The 25,751-nt window shown below is 52.2% G+C and overlaps 1 protein-coding gene across 6 annotated transcripts in view; it reads right to left on the minus strand.

Moving 5' to 3' along the window:
• Positions 1 to 25,751, minus strand: part of Daam2 (dishevelled associated activator of morphogenesis 2) — a 96,055-nt gene that overhangs the window by 6,560 nt on the left and 63,744 nt on the right. For 2 of the 6 annotated variants that reach the window (XM_048347820.1, XM_048347821.1), the window contains exons 11-26: positions 25,575 to 25,713; positions 22,546 to 22,604; positions 22,240 to 22,424; positions 21,600 to 21,899; positions 17,418 to 17,525; positions 15,846 to 15,872; positions 14,904 to 15,010; positions 13,850 to 13,934; positions 11,291 to 11,397; positions 11,042 to 11,130; positions 7,182 to 7,350; positions 6,934 to 7,041; positions 6,559 to 6,619; positions 4,988 to 5,119; positions 3,796 to 3,966; positions 1,642 to 3,702 (exon numbers count right to left, since the gene is read on the minus strand). In XM_048347820.1, the coding sequence (XP_048203777.1) occupies positions 3,481 to 3,702; positions 3,796 to 3,966; positions 4,988 to 5,119; positions 6,559 to 6,619; positions 6,934 to 7,041; positions 7,182 to 7,350; positions 11,042 to 11,130; positions 11,291 to 11,397; positions 13,850 to 13,934; positions 14,904 to 15,010; positions 15,846 to 15,872; positions 17,418 to 17,525; positions 21,600 to 21,899; positions 22,240 to 22,424; positions 22,546 to 22,604; positions 25,575 to 25,713 (2,069 nt within the window). In that variant the 3' untranslated portion in view covers positions 1,642 to 3,480. The other 4 variants (XM_048347822.1, XM_048347823.1, XR_007211193.1 and 1 more) reach the window with 3 other exon arrangements.

Raw genomic sequence — 25,751 nt, forward strand, 5'->3', positions numbered from 1 at the left:
TGAGAACCACTGACCCCCCCCATCCCACACCTGCCGCCGCTCACAGTGGGGGCACTCCCCCACCTCTTTTCTCTGGCGCCCATCAGGGAAAGAAGAGATTTGAAGATGAACTTCACCACACTGTGCACAAATAAAGCCACGGTGCCAACTTTGGAGGTTGGAGAATGAGGACTGGGCTGCTCCAGTTCCATCTTGAATTCCCTCCTGAGGCCCACTCTCCAAGAGGAGAGAGGAAAGCAGCTAAGAGGCTAAGAGGCACCTGCACCTGCATCCGTGCACCGTAATGTGAAGGTGTTAGGTTGTGGGCTGGCCTCATCAGGGTCTGAATTAGAGCAGCTAGATTCAACTATCTCTTTCTCCTCTCTCCTTTCTCTCTCTCCTTCCCTCCCCAAACTGACTGTGGTCTGCCAGGACAGCTAATGTGGACGGTCTTCTTTGGGTCCGCCCTTACTCTGACTCCCTGGCCTGCCTCTGCCCTATGCTGATGGGAGAGGAAGCGCTGGCAGATGGTTAACCACCAGCTCTCTGGGAAACAGGTGGCTCTCTGTGTGGTAAATACTTTGAATTCGCGCTGCTGCAGTGCTGTCACCTGACGTGCAGGCTTCCTGGTTGGCTGGCTCAGAGCCGATGGAACCCCTCCCCCTCCCCCCACCCCCCCACCCCCGCTCTGTGCCCACCCCAAGTCCCTTCATGGAAAGATAACACGTTTCTAGGCAGGCAGGGTAGGGGTGGTATGGATTTAATAGGGTTTTTTATTTGTTTTTAGTATTATAATATATTCTTTTTTTTTAAAGGTGCAAGTAAAAAAAAAAACAAAACCCTTTTTTACACAAGCCTCATTTTGTCACCTGAGGCAGCTGATGGGAGCAGCAGCAGCCTTGGTACCTTTGGTAGAGGTCCCCAGGGGAAAGGTCACAGCACCCCAGATGTCCACAACCCAGGGGATGGGGTTCCCTTCCACATGGAGGACCACACACACACACACACACACACACACACACACACACACCCCTAAACAGCCCTCATGGGATGGGGAGGGGCCTGCCGCTGAGAGGGTTGTATTAGATTTTGACTGAATTTTACACTGGACACCAAATTAGCTGGCGGGGGGGGGGAGAGGGGGGAGGATAACAGGCGGCAAAAGGTGGGCCCCCCCCCATGCCCCCTCGCTGGAGAAAGCAAGACCAGAGAACACCACCGCAGTCGCCATGGCGACTTCACCTCAAGGACCGGCCCTGCCGCCCCCGCGGGCCCCTTCTTGCCGAGCGGACTCACAACGGCCCACAGTCCACGCCGCCGCCAGAACCTGGTGACAGCGGCATCCCGGTGACAGTGGCATCCTCGTATCGGAGCCACCGGCCAAATCGAGGAAATAATAAATAGGGAAGGAAAACAAAATGCTGGCAGGAGGGTAAGGAAGTGGGGTTCTGGGGGTTCTGGAACAACGCATCTGCCCTCTGTAAACAGGAAAGCCAAACTCTGCTTGGCTGAGGATCCGACGTGTCTGGAACAGCCTCGAACTCACCTTCCCTGGTTCGTGCCAGGTCCTCCATCGCAGGTGGGGATGCCAGGACGTGGATGTTGCTGATGGATGGAGGTGGAACCCTCCCCCATCCCCTGGGACCCCGCTGTCTCCACCCCACCGCCCACTCCTGGCAGTGGGCGCCGCCTTGTTGCACAGATGGAGAACACAAAACCCCGCAGCTCTTGGCAGCTGCCTTCCTAGAAAGCTTCATCTTGCCCTCGCCTGGGTCCCAGGTGTCCGCTTCACACCTGTGCCAGCCAGGCGTGTGCATTTGCTCAGATCCCTCCCGGCGGAACCCACCTGCCTGCCCCGCTCGCACCACCGATGCCCGTGCTGGGCTCGCCTAGTGCACTTGCTACGCTCGCACGCACGCAGCTGCTGGGGTCTCACCCCACGAGTCTCACATTGGGGAGTCAGTCCAGCCCAGCAGACTTGTCTGCAGGTACCGGTCCTGAGCCAGGCCGGGGATTGGATAAGGAAGGGAAGGGGAAGGGGCAGAAGGGCCAGAGACCGTTCTAATGGTGGAGGCTCAGGCAGCTCACCTTGTGCAAGATGAGAGGAGGGCGTGTTGAAAGTAAGACCCTGAAAGCATTGGCCTCCCCCACTTCCATTCAGAAAAACCATCCTTGCACATACATCAGCCCACACTCTAACGCCACAGCCAGCACGGAAGGCAGCATTGGACGGCAGAGCCGGGACGGACTCCCACAAATCGGAGTGAAGAATAAAATGGAACCCCCGAGTTGGTGGGTGCCTCCTACGTCTTCCTCTCTTGACTCCTTCAGGCAGTGATGGCCCCAAGGAAGGGAGTTCTCCCCCATCCCCATCTCTCTCGCCAGTCTCCCCCCTCTGTCTTCGTGCCCTCCCCCTCCCCCCACAGACACCAGTCCAAATGCCTCCTTGGAATGCATCGGCCGACCCTGGCCCTCAGGACCACATAGAACCAGTGCAATGGAGAGTGGGGATTTTCACTGTGGCTTTGCCGGGTAACTGGTATTAAAGAAGGTAGAGGGGTGTCTGGGTGAGTAACAGTAAGGGGTAGACCTGGGGCTCACTTCCGAGCTTCCCAGGGTTGCCCTCTGATGAGGGGGTGACTAAGCACTTAGGGTGACAGGTGGGGGTCACTGTCTTGCTGGTGAATGGTGGCCAGGTGGCACGGAGAGTAGCTACAGGGTCCTCAGACCCAAGCATGAGGCGTGGTGACGGAGGAGGTTTCTCAGGCCCCTTTGCTGTCCAGATTCACCTCGGGCCTGGCGGTGAGCAGAAGTCCTTGAAGCCCAAGGGTGAGTTTTCTGGCTTTGTGTTGGTGGATAGCAGGGAGGTGAGGCCGAGGACAGAAGGGGAGGCCGGAGGGCTTGCTCCGCAGGAAACAGGCCTTGCGGCTCTGTCCTGATGGCTTTGGTCCCTCGTGGTCCTGTCTCCGCGGCACGTTCCTGGAACATCCCCGGGGCTGATCTAGCTAGCCTGCACGGTGAGTGCCGCTTCGGTTTCCCTTCAAGAGGAGCGTTGGTGTCCAGAGCCTCTTCTGGAGGGATGCAGGGTGGGCTTCTCTCCCCCTGCCTCTCGGGCCCGTGTCAGTCGTGTTCCTGTCACTCCAGAGCTGAGTTCAAGCCCCCCCACCTCCCGACACTGGTGTCTAGATCTAGAACAGTTCGGCATCGGCACGGATGCCCGGCATGGAGGATGGGGCCCTCTCGGTATCGATTACCTAGCAAGAGGCCAGGACCTGCCAGGGACAGCCAAGCCAACCTCAAAATGACCCCTGGGCACCCAGAGAGAATAAACAATATGAAAGGGAGGTGAGAGACACCCCTTAAGGTTAAGTGTGGGGAGACACCTGGTCCAGCCACACGCAGCTCCCAGGACCCAGCCCAGGGCTCCAAACCCAGCACCAAATATTCCCAAGTCACCACCTCCTCCACGCAGCCCCCGGCCCGGCCCGGCCCGGCCCCAGGTCAATAATGCAGCCTGTTTCTCGCCCGCTCACGGGTGACCTCCGGGGCCTGGCTCGTGGAGCGCTTGCGGTTGCGCTTGAACTTGCTTAAGTCCTTCTCAAACACTTCCCCGGAGCGCAGGGCCGACACCAGGTCATCAAACTCGCCTCCCTCCTCCAGCGAGTTCCCGGCCAGGACCTTCCGCTGCCGCTGCCACCGCTCACGTTCCCGCTGCTCCTTCAGCTGCAGGTGGGACGACGGGAGACAGGGACGTCCCCACTCAGACCCACCCCCCCTCCCTCACCCCACCCCACCCCCCAGACCCGCCTCACTCACCATGACCTCCATTCGTGCCCGCCTCTCCTCCTCTTCCTTCTTCTTCCTCATGGCCTCCAGATCCTGCCGGGCCTCCAGGAAGGCTTGCAGGAAGGTGTCGAAGATGCCAAAGAATTCATCGGGCTGCATCTTGCTCTCCTGTTCCCCGAAGTGCACCAAGGCCTTGGCAAACTGTACAGGGAACAGGAACGGAGTAGTGGAGAGTCGTCCGATAGGGTGGACTTGCCACGACTTGGCTCCCAGCCAGAGCTGAGCCCAGTGCTGGGCCTGAGAGGGAAAGGTCAGAGGGCCAGCAAGGCTCGGCTACGACAGCATTGGGGACGAACTAAGGAAAGCCTTGGGCCAATGGCTGAATTGGTGGGCTGGGGCCGACTGACAGTCCACGTTGGTGGCCTGGGGCTGATGGACGTCCCCCCCGGGAGCTCTCTCTGGCTCTGTTAGGTTGTAGGTCTCGACCTTAGGAAACTTTCTAAAGTCGAACACTGCCTGATCAGGAGGATTTAAAAGGTCCCCAGAAGTTGCCTACTCATTGGATTACTTCTTTATTCCCTTAGGCTTCAACTGCCTTGTCTGCGAAACAGAGATAAATAAATGTCATAGGATTCTTGTGGAAGTCAGATGATCCGATGGGCATAAAGGGCTAGCTCTATCTCTACACGCCAGGCACTATGCAGACTACCATTGAGAGCCACCTTTGTTAATTCAGCCCACAAGATGCTAAGAAAGATGTTGCCACCCAAGGCATGGTCCTTGGAGCAGCCACCTATATAACTTCTTGGAGCTTTAAAGAAATACTGGAACTCTGGTTCCATCCAGCCCTCCTGAATTTAAAAAAAAAAAAGTGCACCTACTAAAAAGATGCTCATGTATGGAGCCTGTGGCAGAAGTATAACCACCAAAACCAAAGCTAAGCTGAAGAGACTCTACCATTTACATCCACTTCTTAGGCAAGTGATTTCACATCTCGCTGTTCATATGGATTGGATGAGATTATTAACTTCCTACCCATAGTGAGTGAAACAAATCCTCTGAACACTTAATGTGGTGCCCAACACCTAAGTCTCCTTCATGGTGTGTGGTAACCATAGCTTGTCTTGTAGGGATGATGGAAGTGAATTCCAAGACTCTGAGGGGCAGTGGGGTGGGGTCAGTTGGGGAGCAAAGTCAGAGGTGGGGCCTGAGCCCCTCCTACCTTATCCCTGGCCTCATTTAACTGGTCCTCCAGCTCTGAGAAGCTAAAGCTGGACACGGTGATGAAGTCACTCATGACCGGGACAAACTTGTCATTGGGCTCCCGTACTTGATGTCTTTGATATTCCAGTTCCTGAGGAAGAAGGGAGAAGAGCTGCTGGATGGATACAGGCTGAGCATGTTGGGAATTCAGTAGCTACACACATACCCTCAGTCCCCATCACCCACAGGACACTAAAGAGACAACACTCAAGCCCACAGTTCTAAGGTGTTGTCCACGAAGCCACCTGTCTGTGTCTTTCCCTTCCCCTCCACTGCCAGCTTCTGTTGTCTGCGATATGGTTAGGAACTCTCACAACATGGCAGGCCCGGGGCCACCCCAAGCCCAGCAGAGCCAGGTCTGCAGTGTGACCCCATCTCAGCTCTGGTCAGTACACAGGTGAAGGGGATACCTTTCTAAAACTCCCAGCCGGTGATCGTGTGGCTGGACCATGGACCATTCTTTCCAGTAGTATTTTGCAGGACAGTCCAGTTGGAAGTTTGGAGATTTCTCCCCTTCTTCCACTACCCTTGATGGCCACCAGGGGCTTTGTCCTTACTTTGTCCATATTTAACCTCCATCTGAGTCCATTCTCCCCATATCCCTCCCTTACAGTGAACACAGGAAAGATCTGTAGTTCCTTGGGGTGAAGGACCAAGGAATGAAGATGCCCCAACTACTGGACAGCCTAGAACCTCGAGGAGAGATGAACTGAGAAGCCACCAGAGCAGGAGACAGGACCAGAGAGACCTGGTGCTTCTGTCAGAATATTTGTGTCTGCCCAAGATTCTGGTGTTGATCTCCTCACCCACAAAGCGAAAGGTTTTAGGGTGTAAGATTAGATGGTGACAGGGCCAGGGGGCACAGCCCTCCCTCATGAATGGGATGAGCACCCTTAGGAAAGAGGCTCTGAGATGTTCGCCTGCTCTTGACACCCTGTGAACACACAGTGAGGAGGTGCCATCCAGGAAGAGCGGGCCCTCACTGGATAGGGAACCTTCTAGCATCTTGATGTTGGCCGTCCCATCCTCCAGAACTAAGAGAAGTAAGTCTTGTGTATAAGCCACTTGGTTAATGGACTTGACATGGTAGCTGGAACCATCTAAGACACCTGAGGCTCCAACAACAGGGCAGTCAGAACCTGCACTGGCTCGGGGATGAAGAGAAGAGATGTAAAGAAGGACGCCTGCCGAACTGCCTCCTCCTTGAGCCAGCTTTCAACTTCTCCAGCCACTAGAATCAGATTTATGCACATGGCAGTCTTAGGGCACATCCCATGTTGTAGCAATGGGAAGCTAAGATGGATGCCCTCTCTGTTCATGTCAAAATGTAAAACTCCAAACACACCAATCACTCCCTCCGGAGGGCTGGGCCTCCAGGGCTGGATTTTCTGGCACGGCAGCCCGGAGCCTCGGCTCGCACGGATGCATCTGGCCCCTGCCTGCATTTGCTCTCTGCGGACCCCGGCATCGCTCCCCGCCTGGCAAGTGTGAGCATCTTCCTCGCCCAGTGGGTCTTACGAGTGTACTCACCACCTCCACGGCGCGCAAGCCCTTCTTGAGGTTGCTCACCTCCTTCTCCAGCTCTGCCAGGCTGTGGGGGAGACAGGAGAGGCAGAGTCGATCGTCCGCTTTGGCGCTAAGAAGCGGAGCGATGATTCGGCACTCGCCCCCAGGGTTCCCTGTCAGGGCTAGGTTCCATCTACCCAGCGTGGAGATGGGGTTAATCCTATCGGCATTCTTTCTATAGGAGTGCTTTCTTGAACTATCTCAGAAATAGGGATACAAGAGCACCCTTGGTGCCTCAGGGTATATGCTTCTCCGGGAAGCTCGGGCCCCTCAAGGAGGGAAATGGGCGCCTGTGAGATCTTGGGGGAGAAGGAAGTCTGACAGGGGCGGGCGCCTCACTTGACTTTGGCGGCGTCTGAAAGGTGCTGCAGCTCCGAGGGCAAGTTCAGGATGTCGGGAAAGTGCTTCTCCAGGATCATGATCAGGTAGTGGAGCAGGGAGATGTTTCTGTGGAGGACCACAATCGGGTCAGGAGTGGGGGTGCCGAGGGACTGGGGATGGGGAGCGGTGGGGGGGGGAACTGAGGTGGCAGGTGAAGGGGGTCACGGGGGACAGGAGGGACCCCCGAGGAAGCAGATGGTCCGTACCTGTCGATGCTGGACTTGGTGTCCACGATCTTGTTGAGGCTGGCCACCCGGAAGCCATAGGCACCCCCACGCTGCCCTTTGTTCATGAAGTTGCCAATGGCCAGGACCACCTCCAGCATCTGCTTTAGCCGCCTGCTGCAGGTCAGCTCCCGGGAGGCCAGCAGGATGGCTGGGAGAGGAGGGGCCGGTCACATCCCCACGCAAACTGGACCAGGCAGCAGCCCCCTCCCCCCCCCCCCCCCGCCCCATGGGCCTTAGATGCTGCCACCACAATGTGTGGGAAGGGGCTGCCCAGCGTCTCCTGCCTTCGTGGGGCAGAAACCCTGCATACTTGCAGCAAGCCCCTCTCCTTCCCTACTCCAAGGAAGCAAACCACCTCGCCAAAGGCCACGTCACCAGACTGCCCTTCGTCCAGGTGTGCCAGCCCTCCCTGAGAACGTTGTCTTTCTCCATCTTACCTATCATGGGGTGTGCCTGACTGCTTCGAAATTCTGTATCTTATTGATTCGAGGGGGGAGGGGGGTGCAAACAAAAATCTCTTGATAAAAATATATGGTGTTATTGATGATACTATTCCCATATTTCTGTCCTGCAGGTGATGGGGGGGGGGTTCTTAGAATTGATGAAATAAGTTACTCAACGTTCTGTTGAATATCATTTTTGAAAGTATTTCCAACCTCTCTGGGCACTTTCACCGTTTCCCTCCAATGTGTAAACAATCCATTTACTAGAAACGTAAAGCAAGGTGGACAGTAGTGAAAACCTCAGCACTTCATTCTGCTGTGGCTTCTCTGGCCCTTCCTTAGCCACCACAGATTCGTGTGAATGCCCGGAAATGAGACATGAGTTCCTCCATGAGAGTTTGGCTACTAGTTCCAGAGTATTCTTTTGAATATTAAGTGTGATGGCAAGAACACAGCAAGCCTCCCATCTCTGGAAGACACTGAACTCAAACTTCCTTAAGAAATTCATTTCTTTAAGATAAAAAGAGATCTGAACACTGAAAGCTTGTAAAACAAAACCAACTGCAACAACAAAGCAAAAGCAATCTAAAAGAATTAAATGTGAAAAAGAAGGTGTAAAGTAGATAAATGAGTGAGGGTTGACCAGTAGCTTCTAAGTCAAATGCATATGTACCATATGTAAAAGCACCATTCTTGTGAATGGATATTTTGGATTGTTCCCAGGGTTTCTAAATTATAATGAAAATATTGTGGTAAATTATGGTAGGGCTGTATAATGAAATAAGAGGTGGTATTCACTACTACATGTATCTGTAGGAATAACTCACAACCATAATGTTGGACAAAAGGAACCAGATTAAAAATTACCAGCCAGGCACCGATGGCTTATGCTTGTAATCTTAGCTACTCAGGAGGCTGAGATGTAAGGATCATGGTTCAAAACTAGCCCAGGCAGGAAAGTCCATGAGACTCTTATCTACTCAGAAAGCTGGTAGTGGCACTGTGGCTTAAGTGGTAGAGCACTAGCTCAGAGCACTAAGGGGCTCAGAGACAGTGCCCAGGCTCTTGAGTTCAAGCCCCAGGACCAAAAAAAAAAAAAGATTCATATATTATTCCATTTTATAAAGTTTAAAACCGTCAAGATAGCTGTTAAGTTAGATGAGGAGGGAGGGAGAGAGGGAGGGAGGGAGGGAGGAATACCCAGGCAGGATCAGTGTTTGGGAGAAGGATGTAAAATGAGCTGGGGTCTAGAAGCTACTTCCTCACCTGGAGATGGATTATACAAGAAGGGGTTCACTTTGTAATGATTCATCAGGCAAAGGCTCTTAGGATTTAGGTGCATGTAGTTAAATCTATACATGTCACATTTCAATTTTAAAATGTTTATTTGGGGAAATAACTACTTATAAAAATTCCCCACAAGTTATTTTGCTTGGGATAATTTCTAAGGTTGATATGCTATTTGGGGCGGGCGGGAGGGGGGAGGTCTGCAAAGGAATCTTCCTTAAAAATGCTAAAAAAAAAAAATGTTGGCAAAATAGAAAATGACAAGAATTCAAAGGCAATCAGCAGAAACAGGAAAACTCCCCTATTCGATGCTGACATTTTTAGATACATTCACAAGAGGAATCTATTCATGAATCTATTCATAAGGATATTACATTTGCAACTCTGTTCCTCTCGACTATATTTAGTGAATGTGTTCATAATAAGAATCAGTACACTTGGTCTACCCAGAGACAGAAATACTCCTCGGAATATATTCAAGAATATGTGCGTGAATACAGTCACAGAATTATCACACTTGTCAGATTTGGTGAATTAGCTTTTAGCAGCTTGACCCGAGCCCCTCCATAGAATGGTGGATGCTAATGGCTCAGCACCCAGCTGGTGTAGGCGCAATCTTAACGACTTCAGAAACACTTCCTGGGAGACTGGAAGGAAAGGGAGACGAACCCAAATGCCTGTACAGCCCTTGGCTGTCTGCCCCATTCCATAAACGACGACTTGGGTATCTCCTCCAGCTCCCAGCCGTTCAAGAAGAACAGTTTTGCCAAGGCTGAGCGTTCTTTACAGATAAGAGAACCGTGGGTTTCTCCCTGCAGTCTGGCTCTGCCAAACATGTCTTGCTCTGTGTAGCTTGTTATTAAAGACAGAGTAACTGCTGACTGACTCTCGGGGAGAAGGTGGGAGAGGCTTCCTGGGAGCAGGAAATGATTGGAAATTGAGCTACTCTCATGAGGCTACAGCTCCAAATACAATGGTTCACATTTGCTCCACTGACCCAAGAGACACAAATAGTTGAGCACCTACGTCTTGACCTGAACCCCTTATCTATGTCGAGTGTGCCAAAGGCAACCAGCAGCAGGAAGAAAGAAAGTTGAAGATAAAGGGTTCACCCACAGCCGGGACAAGGAGAAACCGCCAGATGGAGACTTGCCACTGACGTGTTTCCTTCTCCCTGAGACCAAGGATCCCGGAGATCTGTTCCCCCAACCTTGCGATGCGAACATCTGTTCACACGTCTGCCTTTAGCTCTTGCCCTTACCCCCCCCCCCCCCCCCCCGCAAGAGGCCCACCAATCCCCAGGAAGGGCCACTCTGTGGGAGTGCTATGTGACCATGCTGTCCAGCAGGAGGTGCTCGTGCTCTGCTAGTGTATCCCCTCCCAGCTTCTTGTTCCCGCCCCTCTGATGGCAGGTCTGCTCATCAGCCTGCGCTCCCTGCCTTTCCCAGGACTTCCTGTCCCTTGCCTTCTCCACCTTCCCCACCTGCAGCTCTAGGGAGAGCCCCGCTGTGCAGTCCCACAGAACAAGAAAGAAGGGGGGCGGGGGGGGGGGCTGAAGGGATGGAGGAATCACACCCGCATCCCATTTGGGGGAGATGAGAGGAAGAGGTCCACAGGGGGCATGAGCAGCTGGTGTGAGAGGGTTTCACTAGCACATCGATCCACATCGGCCTGTACCCAAGGGATTTCCCTGACTCAGAAAATCGGGTGTCTTCAGTGGTCACCTGTACCAACTACCATCTTTGTGCCCAGGGCTCTTCCGGGAAACCCATACCTCTCAAGTAGGCCAGGATGGATGTGATCAAGGCATTCCAGGCCTGGTTAGGAGCTGGATGTAGCACTACTGTCTATTTCTATAGCACTCTGAGGCCCTGGACAGATGCCCCCCCCCCCGCCCCGGGGACACCTGAATGATGAGCTGTAGATGTGTGTCACATGGTTGGCACATAAACTATTCTGTACCAAGACCTCTTCTAATCATAACCATTGTTTCCAATTTGGTCCTTGACATTGTTTTCTTGGGGTGGGGGTGGGGGGGTGAGTAAGGAAGGAGTTTCCCTCTGCCCAGATACCTCTGTACCCCAGACCTCCGGCAGCCCTCGGCCCTACCTTCCACTTTGGGTTTGGCCTCCGCCAGCCGCTCTTGGAACTTCTTCTTGAAGAACAGGGCCTGCAGTCGTTGCTGGTAGTGGTCGATCCTGTAGACGGGGTAAGCGACTGTTCCAGAAAACTCCTGCAGCCTCCTCCTGAGCCAGCCCATCAACCATCCCTTCCCGTTTCCTTGGTGGAACGCCACCCCAACCTCCAACCCCACCCCACCCCAATCCCTGCTCCTCCCACCAAGTCCTCTGCCTCAACCTGCTCATCTCATAGAGGAAGCGATCGGCCCTCGCCATCCGCTCAATCTCGTGCTTGTGTTCCTCAAGGAGGTCGATATCGCTCTTCTCTGGAATGAACTTGAGGAGCTGCAAATTGCAGGTGCAGGTCCCACAGAAAATTGGTGAGCAACCAGTATGAAAGTTCAATGCATAATAAATGTATGTTTCTCAGAGGCTCAAGATGGAGAGAAGGAAACTGGCGACGGGGGGAGGGGGGCGGAGGGGGAGGGGGCAAATCTTAATCTGTGCTGCACGATAAATCCCAGGCCAATCTGAGCTATAGAGAGAGCTGGTATGGTGCCTCACATCTATAACCCCATCTACATGGAAGATGAGGGTGGGAAGATCACAGTTCAAGGAAGCCTAGGCAAGCAGGTGCTCAAGACCCCTGCTCAACAAATAAGCTGGGTGTGGTGACATGGATCCTATATTAAAAAAACAACCACAGCAGCTGGGCACCAGTGCCTCACACCTGGAATCCTAGCTGAGGTTGAGATTGAGGATTGTGGCTCAAAGCCAGCCCTGGCAGGAAAGTCCATGAAACTCTTACCTGCAATTCCAGAAAACTGGTAATGTCACTGTGGCTCAAAGTGGTAGAGTGCTTGCTAGCCTTAAGCTGAAGAGCTCAGGGACAGCGCCCAGACCCAGAGTTCAAGCCCCATGACTGACCGAAACCAAAACCAAAACCTGGTGCTGGTGTCTCATGCCTGTAATCCTAGCCAGTCAAGAGGCTGAGATCTAAGGATCATAGTTCAAAACCAGCCCAGGCAGAGAAGGACCCTTGAGACTCTAATCTCCAAAGAGCCAGAAGTTGAGTTGCAGCTCAAAGTAGTACAGCACTAGCGTTGAGCAGAAGAGCTCGGGGACACACCGCCCCCCACCCCCCCACCCCCCCCCGCCCCCCCCCCCACCACACACATACAAAATCTGAAGCTAAAAGGTCTGGAAACATGGACCCAATGATAGAGCACCTGCCTAGCAAGTGCAACGCACTGAGATCAAATAGTGGTATGCAAAATAAACAAACAAACAAAAAAAAAACCATGAGAAAACTAGGGGGCTTAGAGAGATTCACTGTCATATGGACTGGACACGATGGCTTGAATACTTCCTCCAAAAGTTCATGCATGGAAATGTAACTCCTAACTTCATAGGCTAATGATATTGGGAGGGGCCGGCGTTTGGGAGGTACTTAGGATAAGATGAGGTAATGAGGTAATGGCAGCAGCGGGCTGACACCAGAAAGAAGAGCCAGCCAGCTAAGACACCTGCCATATCCTTCGTGTGATGTTCCTGCCATACCACGATGCAGTGCAAGGCCCTCACCAGATACCCAGCAACCTCTGAACTCCCCAGCCTCCTGGAGCTGTGAGCCAAACAGATTTCTATCCTTTATAAACTAGCCACTGCCAGATGTTTTGTTACATCTGCAGAAAATGGAAGGGAGCTGCTGCTCTTTTGCATAGGGCTTTCTTTCTCTCAAAGCAATGTCTACCATTCATCCAAGCTGAATACTGCATTGATACGTTGTTATTTATTGCTGAGTCATATTCTGTATAAATAATAATCATGCCGATTCACTTTCCTATTGATGAAGATGTGATCTGCTCACACTTTGGGGATTTTATAGATAAAGCTCTATAATAATAATTATAATAATTATATAATTATAATAATAATAATGATTATTATTATTATTTTGCCAGTCCTGGGGTTTGAACTCAGGGCTTAAGCACTTTCCCTGGCTTCTTTTTGCTCAAGGCTAGTACTCGACCTCTTGAGCCACAGCACCACTTCCAGCTTTTTCTAAATATGTGGTGCTGAGGAATCGAACCCAGGGCTTCATGTATGCGAGGCGAGCCTTCTACCGCTAGGCCACATTCCCAGCCCTCTATAATTATTTTTGTGCGTGTCTTTTAGTCAGTGTGTACACTGTTTTTGCTTGGGTATATACTTAAGTGTGGAATCACTGGCAGTATGATGACAGATGATAGAGAGAGATAATAGATGATTGTCTAAAATATGTACAAATTATACATATACGTGTATATATGAAAATATAAATATATTTACATATATTTATACATCCCTATACATAAATATATATTTCTCTATATAAATACATATATATGTCTATATATATATATATATATATATATATATAATATCTTCTAGGTTTTGGCTTGTGTTCTCCCCCAGTCAATACCTCCTGGAGGACTGTGGTCTGCCTTTAAACAAAATCTGACTGACATTCCTTTGTTGTGTTCTTTCAGAGCCATGTAGCAAACTGAACGCAAATTGAAAGGGAGGAGAGATGACTGCTGTCCGTATTGACTTGGCCTGGAGGCCCAAGATGACTCGTACCTCCTCTCCCTTCTTAGGCACCTCAAGGATCTCTGGAGAAAGGCCAGTCCAAAGAAGGTTCTAGAAACCTACTCTCCAAGTTCCTGACTTCTCTCAACCCAAGTGTGTTGGCTTCACAGCGGCCCCTGGCACTGTCCCGAGGGCTGGCTCTCTGCCCTCCTGCCCGAGTCCTCACCTGCTCCAGCATGTCTTTAGCAAGGTCCTCCTGCTCGTCCATCTTCAAGATGGCCTGCCGGATCTCCTCGTTAGAAAGCTTCAGCCTGCAGCGAGACGAGAGCCACCCTGAGCAGCCTGGCCACTGCTGAGCTCAGGGAGGCTCCCCGATCTCCTCTGTCCTGTGCTGCTGTACCAGCCTCCCCCTCTCCCTCCCCCTTCCCCACCATGGACTTGAGAATGGCTGGGTCGTCCCTCATCGCCTCCTCTGTGCAGACTTCTCAGGCTCAACTAACAGGACACACTCCATATAGCGCGTAACAAGCATTTTAGTGACTCATAAAGACTCAGGTCCCTGGTGTGTGTCTCTCTCTCATGTGAAGCTTTGTCCAAGTCCATGGGGCACCTGGGAATAAGAAAGGCCTCCTCTACGCAGACTAAAGACCGCTCCTCTTCCTTCTCCCGCCTGAAAACTCTACCACATCTCCACGGAAGGACCGAACTTCAGCAGGCCACTGAGTACCTAATTCTTCCTCTTCCCTCTCCTTCTCAGGAGACAGGGTCACGTGTGCTTGGACCCACCCAGCTCCCACACAGCTGTTCCAATCAGTCTAGCTGGCTGTCCCCTTCTCAGTCCCCTCTGTGGACATGGCCTCTGGAAACCTGAGAATGTAGCACTTCCCCACCATCGAATGGCAGACACAGAGATCTGGGAACTTGTGGGAGGACAGAGGGGGTAGATGTCCCAGAGGCAGCTGGAGGCAGCACTAAGAATAGTCCCAGAGCTCTGCCCTCTGCCCCTGGCTTGGGGGAGGCCGGCACAGAAGCGGCCCTGTTAGTGCAGATACTGTCCTGTTTGTTCTGTGACCACAAGGGAAATGCTCGGGGACTGAGATCATGCCCCTCCAAGTCCTCCATCGGCTTAAAGCAACTCAGCTGCCCCATGCTGACCAGGCCAGTCAGGCAGGGGTCTTAGGATTTGGGGGGGGGGGTCTCTGTTTCATGGAGGGCCCTGCCCTTTCCCTCCCACAGGAAGACAGCCGGGACAAGGGCTCACAGGCAGGGCAGACACGTACTTGGAGAGGAGGATGATGCAGTTCTGGGCCCTCCGGCCATCGATGACCGACAACTCTTTGACCTTTCGGGAGGTCAAATAAATGTCCTCGGTGGAACCCAGCTCTTTCTGTGAACAATGAGGCAGAGGTGTGTTTTTCCTGTCTTCTGCCCTTTCCCCCTCCTCCCCCCCCCCAGACACCCTCCTTCCAACCTGGGGAGTGAAAAGGAGAGGAAACAGCTGTTTCTTGTGGACAATAGTCTGAGACTTTACTATGGGATAGAAAGAACTGGGGTGGGGGTCAGTGCAGGCCCCCCTTCTCCTGGCTCAGCAACCTAGGGAAGGGGGGTGCTACTAGTTGGGGGGAAGGTAAGAACAATCTCTGTGGCTTTGGGTGACAAGAGCTACCTTGTCTCCCCCGCCCCGCCCCCCAATCCCACCCCCACCCCCACTGCCCAGAGCCTCTTCAGATCATGATGAGAAGTCGGTCCAAATTCCACAAAGGTCATTAGTTCCTGATTCTTGGGGACAGGCACACCTCCAGATGCCCAGGGTCTTTATCCCACAAGGTTGGAGGTGGGGAAACTGAGGTAGAATTCTAAGCACAGCTTGGCCCCATGGTGCACAATTCCAGGGACTGTTATCCACATCATCATCTTTGTGAACTCTGCCCCCCGAGACTGCGCAGTGCCCAACCTTTGTAGTCAGTCAGTCAGTCAGGCAGAAAGGCCTTGCCTGGAGCTCCATGGAGGGAGACAAAAGGCCTAGAGGCTTTCTTTCCCCTCCCATTGCTGACAGAGGTGGGCGACATTTCTCCCCACCCCTTCCTGCATGCTCACTCCAACGATGGGTGCTAAGGTGGGAGGCAGCCCCAACAAACCCCCCACTTCTGTGCCTAGTTCAGAGCCAAAGCCCAGGACAGTGGTTGAGAGTGGGAATATTCCGAGTCCTGCGAGTGACTCACCTGGTGAATAGGATTAGTTATCGGCTCCTAGACAGGTAGCAGCCACAGCCAATGGAGAATTAAACATGCCATACATTAGTCGAGAGGTTCAGGGACCCAGGACAAGTAGAACAGACGGAGGGACCTTCAGCCTTTTCCTCTGCCTGTCCACTTTGTCTCCATGGAGGAGGCTCCCCCACCCCCCATAGCTGGAAGCTACTCCTAGCAGACATGCACCGCAGAGAAGCCAAACAAGTAGAGGTCAGGCAGCTCCCCTCCCCCCATCCTGGACCATTGCACCCTATCCAGGGGCTGGGCAGACCCCATGGCCCCCTGCCCTGGGCTTCCCTGACCCCAGGTCTCGACTTCTCACTCCTCCCTCTCCTCTGCTGAGAATGTGGGAGAAGGCAGAGGCCATTCCTCCACCGGAAAAAGGAGGGAGAGGAACACTGGAGAGATACAAAGGAGCTCAAGCTGGAGACTCATGCGAGTCCTTCCCATGGAGGCTAGGACAGTAGGCACCCTCCATGTTGCTCCCTGCCTATCTGTTCTCTGTGTCTACGGGGGATGGAGGGGGCCCAGCCTGCGCCTTTGTCCTCCCCCTTCCTGGCTCTGATGGAGCTGGGGCCACTAGCTCAAAACCTGCCTCAGGCATGGAGGAAAGACCACAGCTCTCAGGACCTTTTCTGCCCCATGGCTCACTGCCCAAGGCCCCGAGGCGGGGAGAGACGACGTGACCAGGGCTGCAGGGTTCTGGAGACTGGGAGGGGCCAGCCCAGGACCCTGGCCTGGAAGATGTGCACACTAGGGGTATGTGTGGGATCAATGTGCCTCATAGCTGCCCCCCACATAGCCTCTGACCCCAGCACCCATTCGAGGAGCCAGGGACACCGATGTTCACAGGACTCCTTTCAGCTTATAGCCTAGCTGCTGCCTTCAGCTGCTGCCAACCTGACAGGGGCGTAGGCTAAGCTGCTCCCTAGAATTACAGGTAGGGAATCAGATGCCTTGGGCACCCACCTTAAAGTCAAATAAACAGCCAGGTGCTAGTGGCTCGTGCCTGTAATCCTGGTAACTCAGTGGGCTGAGATCTGAAGATGGAGATTTGAACCCTTACATCCTCAATGACATGGGAAGTACAAGTGGGACGGTTGCAACCCAGAACAGCCCAGGCATAAAGTGAGACCCTAACTTGAAAATAACCAATGCACAAAGGGGGCTGGCGGCATGGCTCAAGAAGTAGGGCACCTGCCTAGCAAATGTGAGGCTTTGAGTTCAAGCCCCAGTGCCATGAAAAAATAAATAAGTGAAGTCACTTCATAAATATGTGAGGAAGAAAAGCAAAACAGGGTGGTAAGGGATAGAGAAGGGAGGGAAGGAAACCAAAACGATGACTAGGGTTGAGGAAGTGGAGGTGTGGCTCAAGTGGAAGAATGCCAGCCCTGAGTGAAGAAGCCAAGAGAGAGTTCAAGGCTCCGAGTTGAAGCCCTAGGACCAGCACACCCAAAAAAGGGACTAGGTTTGAGTTGAGAGGGTGTTCAATCAGAAGCCAAAACCCAAGAGATTGGAGGGGTGTGGGTTAGTTAGTCTTACCTGGTGCCTCTGATAAGCCGAAAACATCTTTTCAAAATCCTCCAGGTCTAGAATCTGAAATACCTTCATGTCATCCATCTCATTCCACACGGTGCCGGGGACTCGCTCCTACGACGCAGAGCAGGGAGAAGACGCCACGTGGGTGGCCCAGGTCCTTCATCGATGCCCATTGCTTCCTTAACCCCACCTGGTCTCCAGGAGCACATGCTACCACAGCCAGGCCCTCAGACCGTCCATTCCTCCCCTCAAAACCTCTGCCTTCCTTACACACTCTGCTCCTAGGTGGAGCCCGACACCCTCTCCTCCCTTCCCCAAGAGGCCATGAGCAAGCGCATCCCCACAAGTGCCAAGTGATGGGTGGGCAAGTGTGAAAGGAGGCACCCTGGGCTTCTGGAAAAGCAACGGCAAAAGCAATGCTCCCCCCAGGGCCCCTCTGCACTGGCCATATTGGGCCGGGCTGAATGGAAGCTACTTCCATCCTTGACTGGAGGCCCTAGAAGGGCCAGGGATCCTGACCGCGCCTGCACAGAATGAATTTCCTGAATCTGAGATGCTCCTTCCCTTTCCCAGACTCCCGGACCCGGGCCAATGATCAGTCTACTGACACATGGAAAGGCTGGGGCATCCTGGAGTGACTCTGCTCCGAGCATCGAGTCTCTGCCACAACTTCCAGTTGGTCAGACCCAGGGAAGAACCCTGAAGCTTACAGACCACCATCTTTCAACGGAGCCATCACTCTATCTCTGTGTCGGGCTCTTGCCCAGAAGGGCCTAGAAGGGAGCTTTGTGAGCCAAGGCCCAAACCACCCTCACTCCGTGGCAACACCTTGTCCACCTTGCTGATGGCTTCCAAGACAGTGCTGAGCCCTGCCCTCTCCTCCCAGGAATCCATCTGTCAGGCTCTGACTCTTCCTCCTCCCCTGCCTTCCCCGGTCTCGAGGGCAGCCAGGGAACCTTCCTGATGATGCCTGCGCCTCCTCCCCACCTTCCGCCTCGGCAGGCTTGGAGAGGGAAACATACCTTTCACTCACTTTTATTTTCTTAAACTCTGGAAAGGGGAGGCTAGGCCAGCGTCGAGGGGAGGGGACATTCCTGTGGCCTTCTGAAGGCCAGGGACCCTCCTGTGGAATGCTGCACCGAGAAGCTTGGGAGCAGCAAGGGATACAGGCAGCTGGCCAAGCCCAACACAGACACATTCTTCTCGTGGCAGAAACAACCACTGTGTGTGTGTGTGTGTGTGTGTGTGTGTGTGTGTGTGTGTGTGTGTGTGTGTGTGTTCATGAGAGGCAAGGCACAGAGAGAGGATTCAGACACCCAGAGAGAAACAGAGACAGAGAGAGAGCTGCCCACGGGTGGGGTAGAAGAGTGAAGATGGGCAGAGGTCCCCAGCTCCTGGAAAAGAAGATGGGGCAGGGTAGAGAATGGATGAGAAGGGGACCTAACATCGGGGAAAGCAGGAAGGTAAGTAGCACCAGCATGAGGGTCATCAGAGCAACCCAGGGTGGCTTATTCTGGGGTGGAGGATGAGAGGGAATGCCCACCGAGACAGCGCCTTCCTTCGTCTTTACCCTCGGCGAGGCCAGAGCCAGAAGGAAGGAAGGTGCTGGAGTAAAAGAGCTTGGCGTTCAACATGGAGAAAGGGTGCCCATGAGGCAACAGACTCAATCACCCGGGCCCCTTCTCTTGTTTCGTCCTGAAGACGGCCCATGTGGGGACCCGCTTTGGCTTTGCTCCCCACATCTGCCAGGATGATTTTGGCTCTTTGTGGAGCGATCCTGTGGTTTGAAGCCAGGGAGAGGTAGGCCCTTTCCTGTACACCCCGTCCCTCTGCCCCATCAGCCTAATATGCCTATCTTTGTGGCAATTCCCAAATTTAGTTTTTCCACTATTCTGGGCCAAAACTCTGTCATCTCCAGTCTAGATCCTTAGGACTTCTGGGCCTCTTAAAGATATATCCACAAAGGCCAAGCAAATCTTTCTCAGGAATGCATTTCATGGTGTTTCCAGCACAAAGCATTGACTTTGGGATCAGGTTGACATGTCCAGTCCGCCATGACAGAGGAATATTGTTTTTATCCTGGATCACATAACAGGAAACTGAGTCTCAGTAATGCTCACCTCCCTGAGTTGACGGAAAATTGAGATAGCACACTTAAACCATATACAGAAGTGCCACCAATAATTAATTTAATATTATATTATTATTTATTAAGACTTCTCAGCCAGGTGCTGGTGGCTCACGCCACTAGCTACTGATGAGGCTGAGAGCTGAGGACTCTGGTACAAAGCCAGCAGGTAGGAAAGTCCGTGAGACCCTTATCTCCAATGAACCAGCAAAAAGTCAGAAGGGGAAGTATAGCTCAAGCGGTAGAATACAAGCCTTGAGTGAAAGAAATCCTTAGGGACAACACCTAGGCCCTGAGTTCAAGTCCTAGTACTAGCACAAAGAAAAACAAAACCCTTCTGGTCTACTGGATTCTCGGAGAATTCACATCTGGTAGAATTTACCATTATCAGACTCCAGAAAAAATCCTAAGCAGGAACCTCACTACAATGAAAGTATCACACACACAAAATGTAATTAGTTGCCTTGCTGCATTCTGTACTCCTTGGTGCATATTATAACTTACCAAAAAGTTTTAAAACTTAAATTATAAGCTGCCAGTCTAGGAGACACAAAACATTCTATTTTTTTTAACCACAATACAAAAGCGTAGTATTTCTGTTCTGGAACAAGGGTTGTTTCTGCATAGCCCATGGCACTGGTTCTGGGGAGCCGTTTGTTCATAGGCAGCTAGCTTTCCTCACGCTCTCACTCCCCCGATCCATGGAGTGCAACTGGGTGGTGCAGATGCCTCTAACATTAATGTTCTTGCTTTGCAACACTGTGAGCAGGTGAACTCTCACACAAATCACACAGAGCACAGATGATACCGGGGGCCCTGGAAACACAACCAAAATGTTGTATCCTTGTGGTAAATTTGCCCCTAGATGATGAATCAGAGATGGAAAGGAGCTTGGAGATCATCTTACAGCAAGCAAACTGAGGCATGATAAACAGATCACACTGCCAAGTTAGAGCCAAACCAGGTGTGGTCAGAGAGTAGAGCCTCTCCCTCTACTCATCCTCAGGGTTCTCTAGTTGTTTCCTGGCCGTACTTCCCACTTTGCTAGTTCCTACACTCTCCCAGGACATCTGCTACCTCTCACTGAAACCATTAGCCATTGGGTCCTCCAGAAGGAAGTTGTACTGAAAGCAAACCGCAGCCTGGCTGGCCAACTGGTCTACCACCAGGAGGAAACAGATAACAAACACACGACTACTTACTTAGTCAGCAATCTCTTCTCTACCTAGAACACTTTCCCACTTAAATCATGGAAGGTCACCCACAATGCTAAGGTAGAAAGTTCCCATGGATGAGTCTGATGGGCTCGTGTACAGAGTCTAAGGGGATCCATTAGCCCCAGCTCCCAGCTAGAATCTATACAGATATGCTTCAAGTGGGGGTAGGGGGTCAGACTAACTGAAGCAAGTTGCCATATATGTGCCTGCCTAGGGTATAAGGTCCTCTAAGTCGGACTTGCTGTTTTATTGCTAGGGATCTAGTGAAATTCAGGAGATCCCTGTGCTCACTAGAGCCCGGCAGAGAAATGAGCTCCTATGTGTGGGCTTGGAATTGGAGCGTCCTCATGAGGATGCTCACTACTGGTGTAGGAACGTGACCTGTGAGCTCAGCTCTGACCAGGGATGATGAATCACAGCCCCGCCTGGCGTTCAAACTCCAGCCCATTTTACTCTTTGCTCCAATCCTGACTTCAGCCCAAACTCTGCCTATATCTTCTCCCACCACTTTCTTCAAGTCAACCCTCTCCTGGAAATCTTTGCCCAGTCCTGTCCTGTTTGGAAAGTACCTGGCCTGGCCCAGGCATTGTTGTCTGCTGCCCTTTTCACCTGTGGCACACACAGGCTCATTTGCAGACGGCTTTGCCCACTGGAGCACGCACACCTTCTCGGTGCCGCTCCCAGTGTAGATGTCCTCCCACACACCCATCTCCTGACTCTCCTTAGCCCCTCTTCCCACCACCTGGGGAGGATTTGCGTGAGCCGAGGCCCACGGTCTGGCACCCACCTGCCACTGGCTGCAGGGGGCCCACCCCACTTCCCCCCCTTCTGGCCGCTCACCTCATTCAGCTTGACCCAGTTGAAGGACTTCAGCGGATGGGAAGGCTGGGGGATGTGCTTTCTCCTGAGTGGGGCATGGCTGCTGGGAAAGGAGTCCTGAGGCAGGGGCAGGTCCTGGCCAAAGCAAGGTGGGGCTCCTGGGGGGGTGGGAGGCCCGCCAGGTGGGAGGGGTGGCGGGGGAGGTGGGGGGCAACAGGAGAAGGGGAGGGGAGGTGGGGGTGGAGGCAGGTCACTGGTTGTCATGGAGGAAGACAGGGTAAGGGGGCCTCCAGGGGGAGATGGGGAGGACGAAGGGCCTGTCTGGAAGGAGATAGAAAAGTCAAAACCATTCAGTCATCCCAGCTGATCTTGGGTCCATCTGAGTCTCTGTCTGCTAAGCCCTCAGTCCTGCTGTTACTTCCCACACACCGTTCAACATCATTTTCTCTCTTCAAACCCAAATGTGCATCACACACACACACACACACACACACACACACACACACACACACACCATATCACAATGAAACAGCAAGCCTGACACATAGTCAAGCAGGCCACTGACTTTGAATCTTCCTCCCGCCACCCGCTCCGCCCACCCCATCCTCCCAATACCCAGGGTCTTGGCGGCACTGTTCCCACAGGGAGGGCCCCCGCTTACTGGGATCTCACTGAGTTGGGCTACCAGCTCGGCCACTTGTCCCCTGGCCTGGCGCAGCTCCTGGGACTCTCGGGCCAGCTTGTCCTTCATCTTGTTCAGCGTCCTCATCATCTCCTCCTTCTCCACTGTCTTCGTCTCACACTCCCGCTCCTTCCTCTCCAGCCGGCTCACGAGCTCCATGTGCTCTGCAATGCAGTAGACCCAGAAAGGAAATGGGAGATAAGAACACACACTGTGGCATCCTCCCCCAGGGAGAAGATGGATGGGGCCCGGGGAGCACCCAGCAGGCTCTGCAGAGCCTCTCACCTTTCCGGAACTTCTCCGCCTGGTCTCTCCACTGCTTCACTTCATTCTCGTTGATGAGCCTGGAGGGCAGAGAAGAGAAGAGGCCGGGTGATTGCTGTCAGCCATCTACCACATCATGGAAGATACGCCATGCCTCTTCCCCAGATTGGTACCCTGACCTCCCATCACATCAACAAAACAAGAACGGCTCCTTCTCAGCTGTCTCTCTGGAGCCCCAGGCCTGCCCAGGTCCACGTAGCCACCATGAGAGCACCAAGTCCCCCCAAACACTTCATAATCCAGCTCCTTGAGGGCGCACTGGTACCCAGGGACCAGAAATGAGCATGAGAGATGATTAAGGCTGAACTTGGACTGAATTCCAGGCTGACCTAGGGCACAAATGCGTATATTCCTTTGCAAAAAATAAAAAATAAAAAAAATCCCCCCAAACAAAAAATGGGTCTATGCATCTGAGAAAGGAAGAAATACTGGCCACACCATTGTGCAGACTTCCAAAGATGAATGTGTCACCACAGAGAGAATTGGTGACACCAACAGTACAGAATGAGTGGGCTGGGGGTCAGGGGGGCATGCCACTAACACAGGAAGACCTCATTTGTGTCAAGCTCTTAAAACATGGGGTTCACACTAAGCCTTTTTCCACGATACCCAAATATAAGGAGGGGCACAATCCCACAGACAGGGCCCAAATATTAGTTCTTTTGTAAAAGTGAAAGTGTGGATAAATTAGATCCTGACTTTCAGCCTCTTCAGGCAGATTAAGAATATAAAGAGGGGACAAATATGAAAAAGGGGGAGTACTGGGTGGGAAGAATTCTTTGGGGAGTTGCCATTGTCCTAGTGGCTGGGGTGTTACCTCCTTTAGCACCATCAGAGAGGTGGTTTTCTGGGGACCACATTTGACCCACGTTTTGTTCACGTTGGGAAGGAAGCAGGGTATAGACTACGGTCTGGCTCAAGTCACACAAACCCAGCAGGTAAGGAATGAGCCATGCGGAGAGTGTAGTTGCGCTAGCATCCTTCAGGTTCGTGCACATAGAAAGACAGGTGAGAGTTGCCTGTGGGCCAGAGGTGACCGTTGTGGAGGAACTGAGTGTTCCACTAGAATGCCAGCGCGGGATGTCTATGGTGTGCTGGGCTGTCAGCCACCCCAGGGTGAGGCACTGCTCGTGACTCAAGCCCCCACGGGGGGGGGGGGGGGAAGGGGGGGAAGGGGGATTCTCAGCAAGGCTCTTCCAGAGAGTCAATGAGCACAGGAACATCTTTACCCGTGTGCTGAGGCCAGAGAGCAGGATACCTGCTTACTACAGTCCCTGGTCACCTGACACCTTTCCCTTGTCTCCTTCCTATCTGTGCCCAGGCTGCCTCTGCAAAGGACCAGAAACTGGTTAGCTAGTAAAAGTAGGGGTGTGTTGGGCTTGGGTGGCTCATGCCTAGCTACTCAGGAGGCTAAGATCTGAGGATCATGCTTCATAGCCAGTGCAGGCAGGAAAGTCCAGGAGACTCTCAACTCCAGTTAACTACCAGGAAACTGGAAGTGGAGCTGTGACTCAACACGGTAGAGTGCGAGTGAAAACACTCAGGGTCAGTGCACAGGCCCTGAGTTCAAGCCCCAGACTGACAAAGAAGTGATGGTGGGAGACAGATGGGGTGAAGAGAAGTGAACTACCTGTCTTGCATTGTCTCTTTCTTATACACACACACACACACACACACACACACACACACACACACACTTTCTATCCCAGGCTCTGGGCTCCAGCCAGTGGAGGAGAGAGATTTCAGGGTAATTCAAGCCTTGAATGCCGATTCACACCTGGGAACAGCCCTCTAAATCACAGCCGTTTAAAGTGACGTTAGTACCTCTATTGCCCAGAAAGAAGCAGGAATTCACTGAAAGAAAAACAAAAGCTGTCTTTTGATTATGAATTTCCCTGGGCCAACATACCAATTAGGGTTTTGAAGAAAAAAAACTCAACCAACAACTGATTATTTGTGCAAAGGAAAATAATAAGTCAAAGTTCATTTTATACTTGGCTTTGGAATGTAATATAATGAATCACTGAGAACTAATTTGTATCCTTCAGGACAACTGGCTCAGACTAATACCAAATGTTAAGAAACAATGTTTAAAATCAGTATTTTGATGTAAGATCTTACTATTAATTAACTGAAGAAAATTAATTTCATTTCTGTTTTCCTCTCTATCAGGCTCTATGTCAGTGGCCACTAAACTTCTGGTAAAGAGCCAGTGTGAGAAGTATTTTAGGCTTTATATATACCACATACTTGGCCTGTCACTTATGCTTGTGTTTGCTTGGTTAAAGTCTAAAAACTTCTAGGTGCTGGTGGCTCACACCTGTAATCCTAGGTACTCAGGAAGCTGAGATCTGAGGACCATGGTTCAGAGCCAGACCAGGCAGAAAAGGTTATGAGAATCTTATCTCCACTTAACCAGGATAAAGCTAGAAATAGGGATATGACTCAAGTGGTAGAGCACCAGCCTTAAGTGGAAAAAGCCAAGTGAGAGCAAGAGGTTCTAATTCCAAGCCCCTGTACTGACACATACACAAAATCTTTTAAAAATACAAAAAAGTATTAGCTCATGGGCTGTATGACAGCAAGCGGAAGGGCTAGAGCTAGCTATGTACCCTAGTTTTCTGACAATCCAACCCTTGAAGGGTATGGTTGGGAACTGAGACTACCACCTACACACCTGTGCTCCCAACAATGGTACTGGTACTCGCTAGCCACATAACATAGAGGCCATTCAAATGTAAATAAAATGCAATTTATATTCAGACCCTCAGTCACACTAGTGACATATCAAATCTTCATTAGCCCCATTGGCTGTCACACTAGATAAGACAGAGACGAGCTTTGTCCATGAGTCTAGAGACTTCTGGGGGAAAAATAAAACCACTGAGGACCCATTTGGGGATGTCTGGGTTGACAAGGAGCTGAAGTTCCACTGCGGGGGCGCCCAGTGGTAGCAGAGGACAGGTCAAGATGGACATGACGCAACTCACATATTGACGATGTTCTTGACATTGAAGTTCTCCAGAGGAGCCAGGTCAGGGTCAACGCCATACTCATCCTGCAGGACAATCTGCTGGAGGATGCGGTCCAGGAGCTGCCATTGCTGGAAGAAGCCACCATTCCGCTTGTCTAGGGGATGAGATAGATGTACTGAGATGCACTGAGCT

The sequence above is a fragment of the Perognathus longimembris genome, chromosome 6 (assembly GCF_023159225.1).
Source record: "Perognathus longimembris pacificus isolate PPM17 chromosome 6, ASM2315922v1, whole genome shotgun sequence".
Lineage (NCBI taxonomy): Eukaryota > Metazoa > Chordata > Mammalia > Rodentia > Heteromyidae > Perognathus > Perognathus longimembris.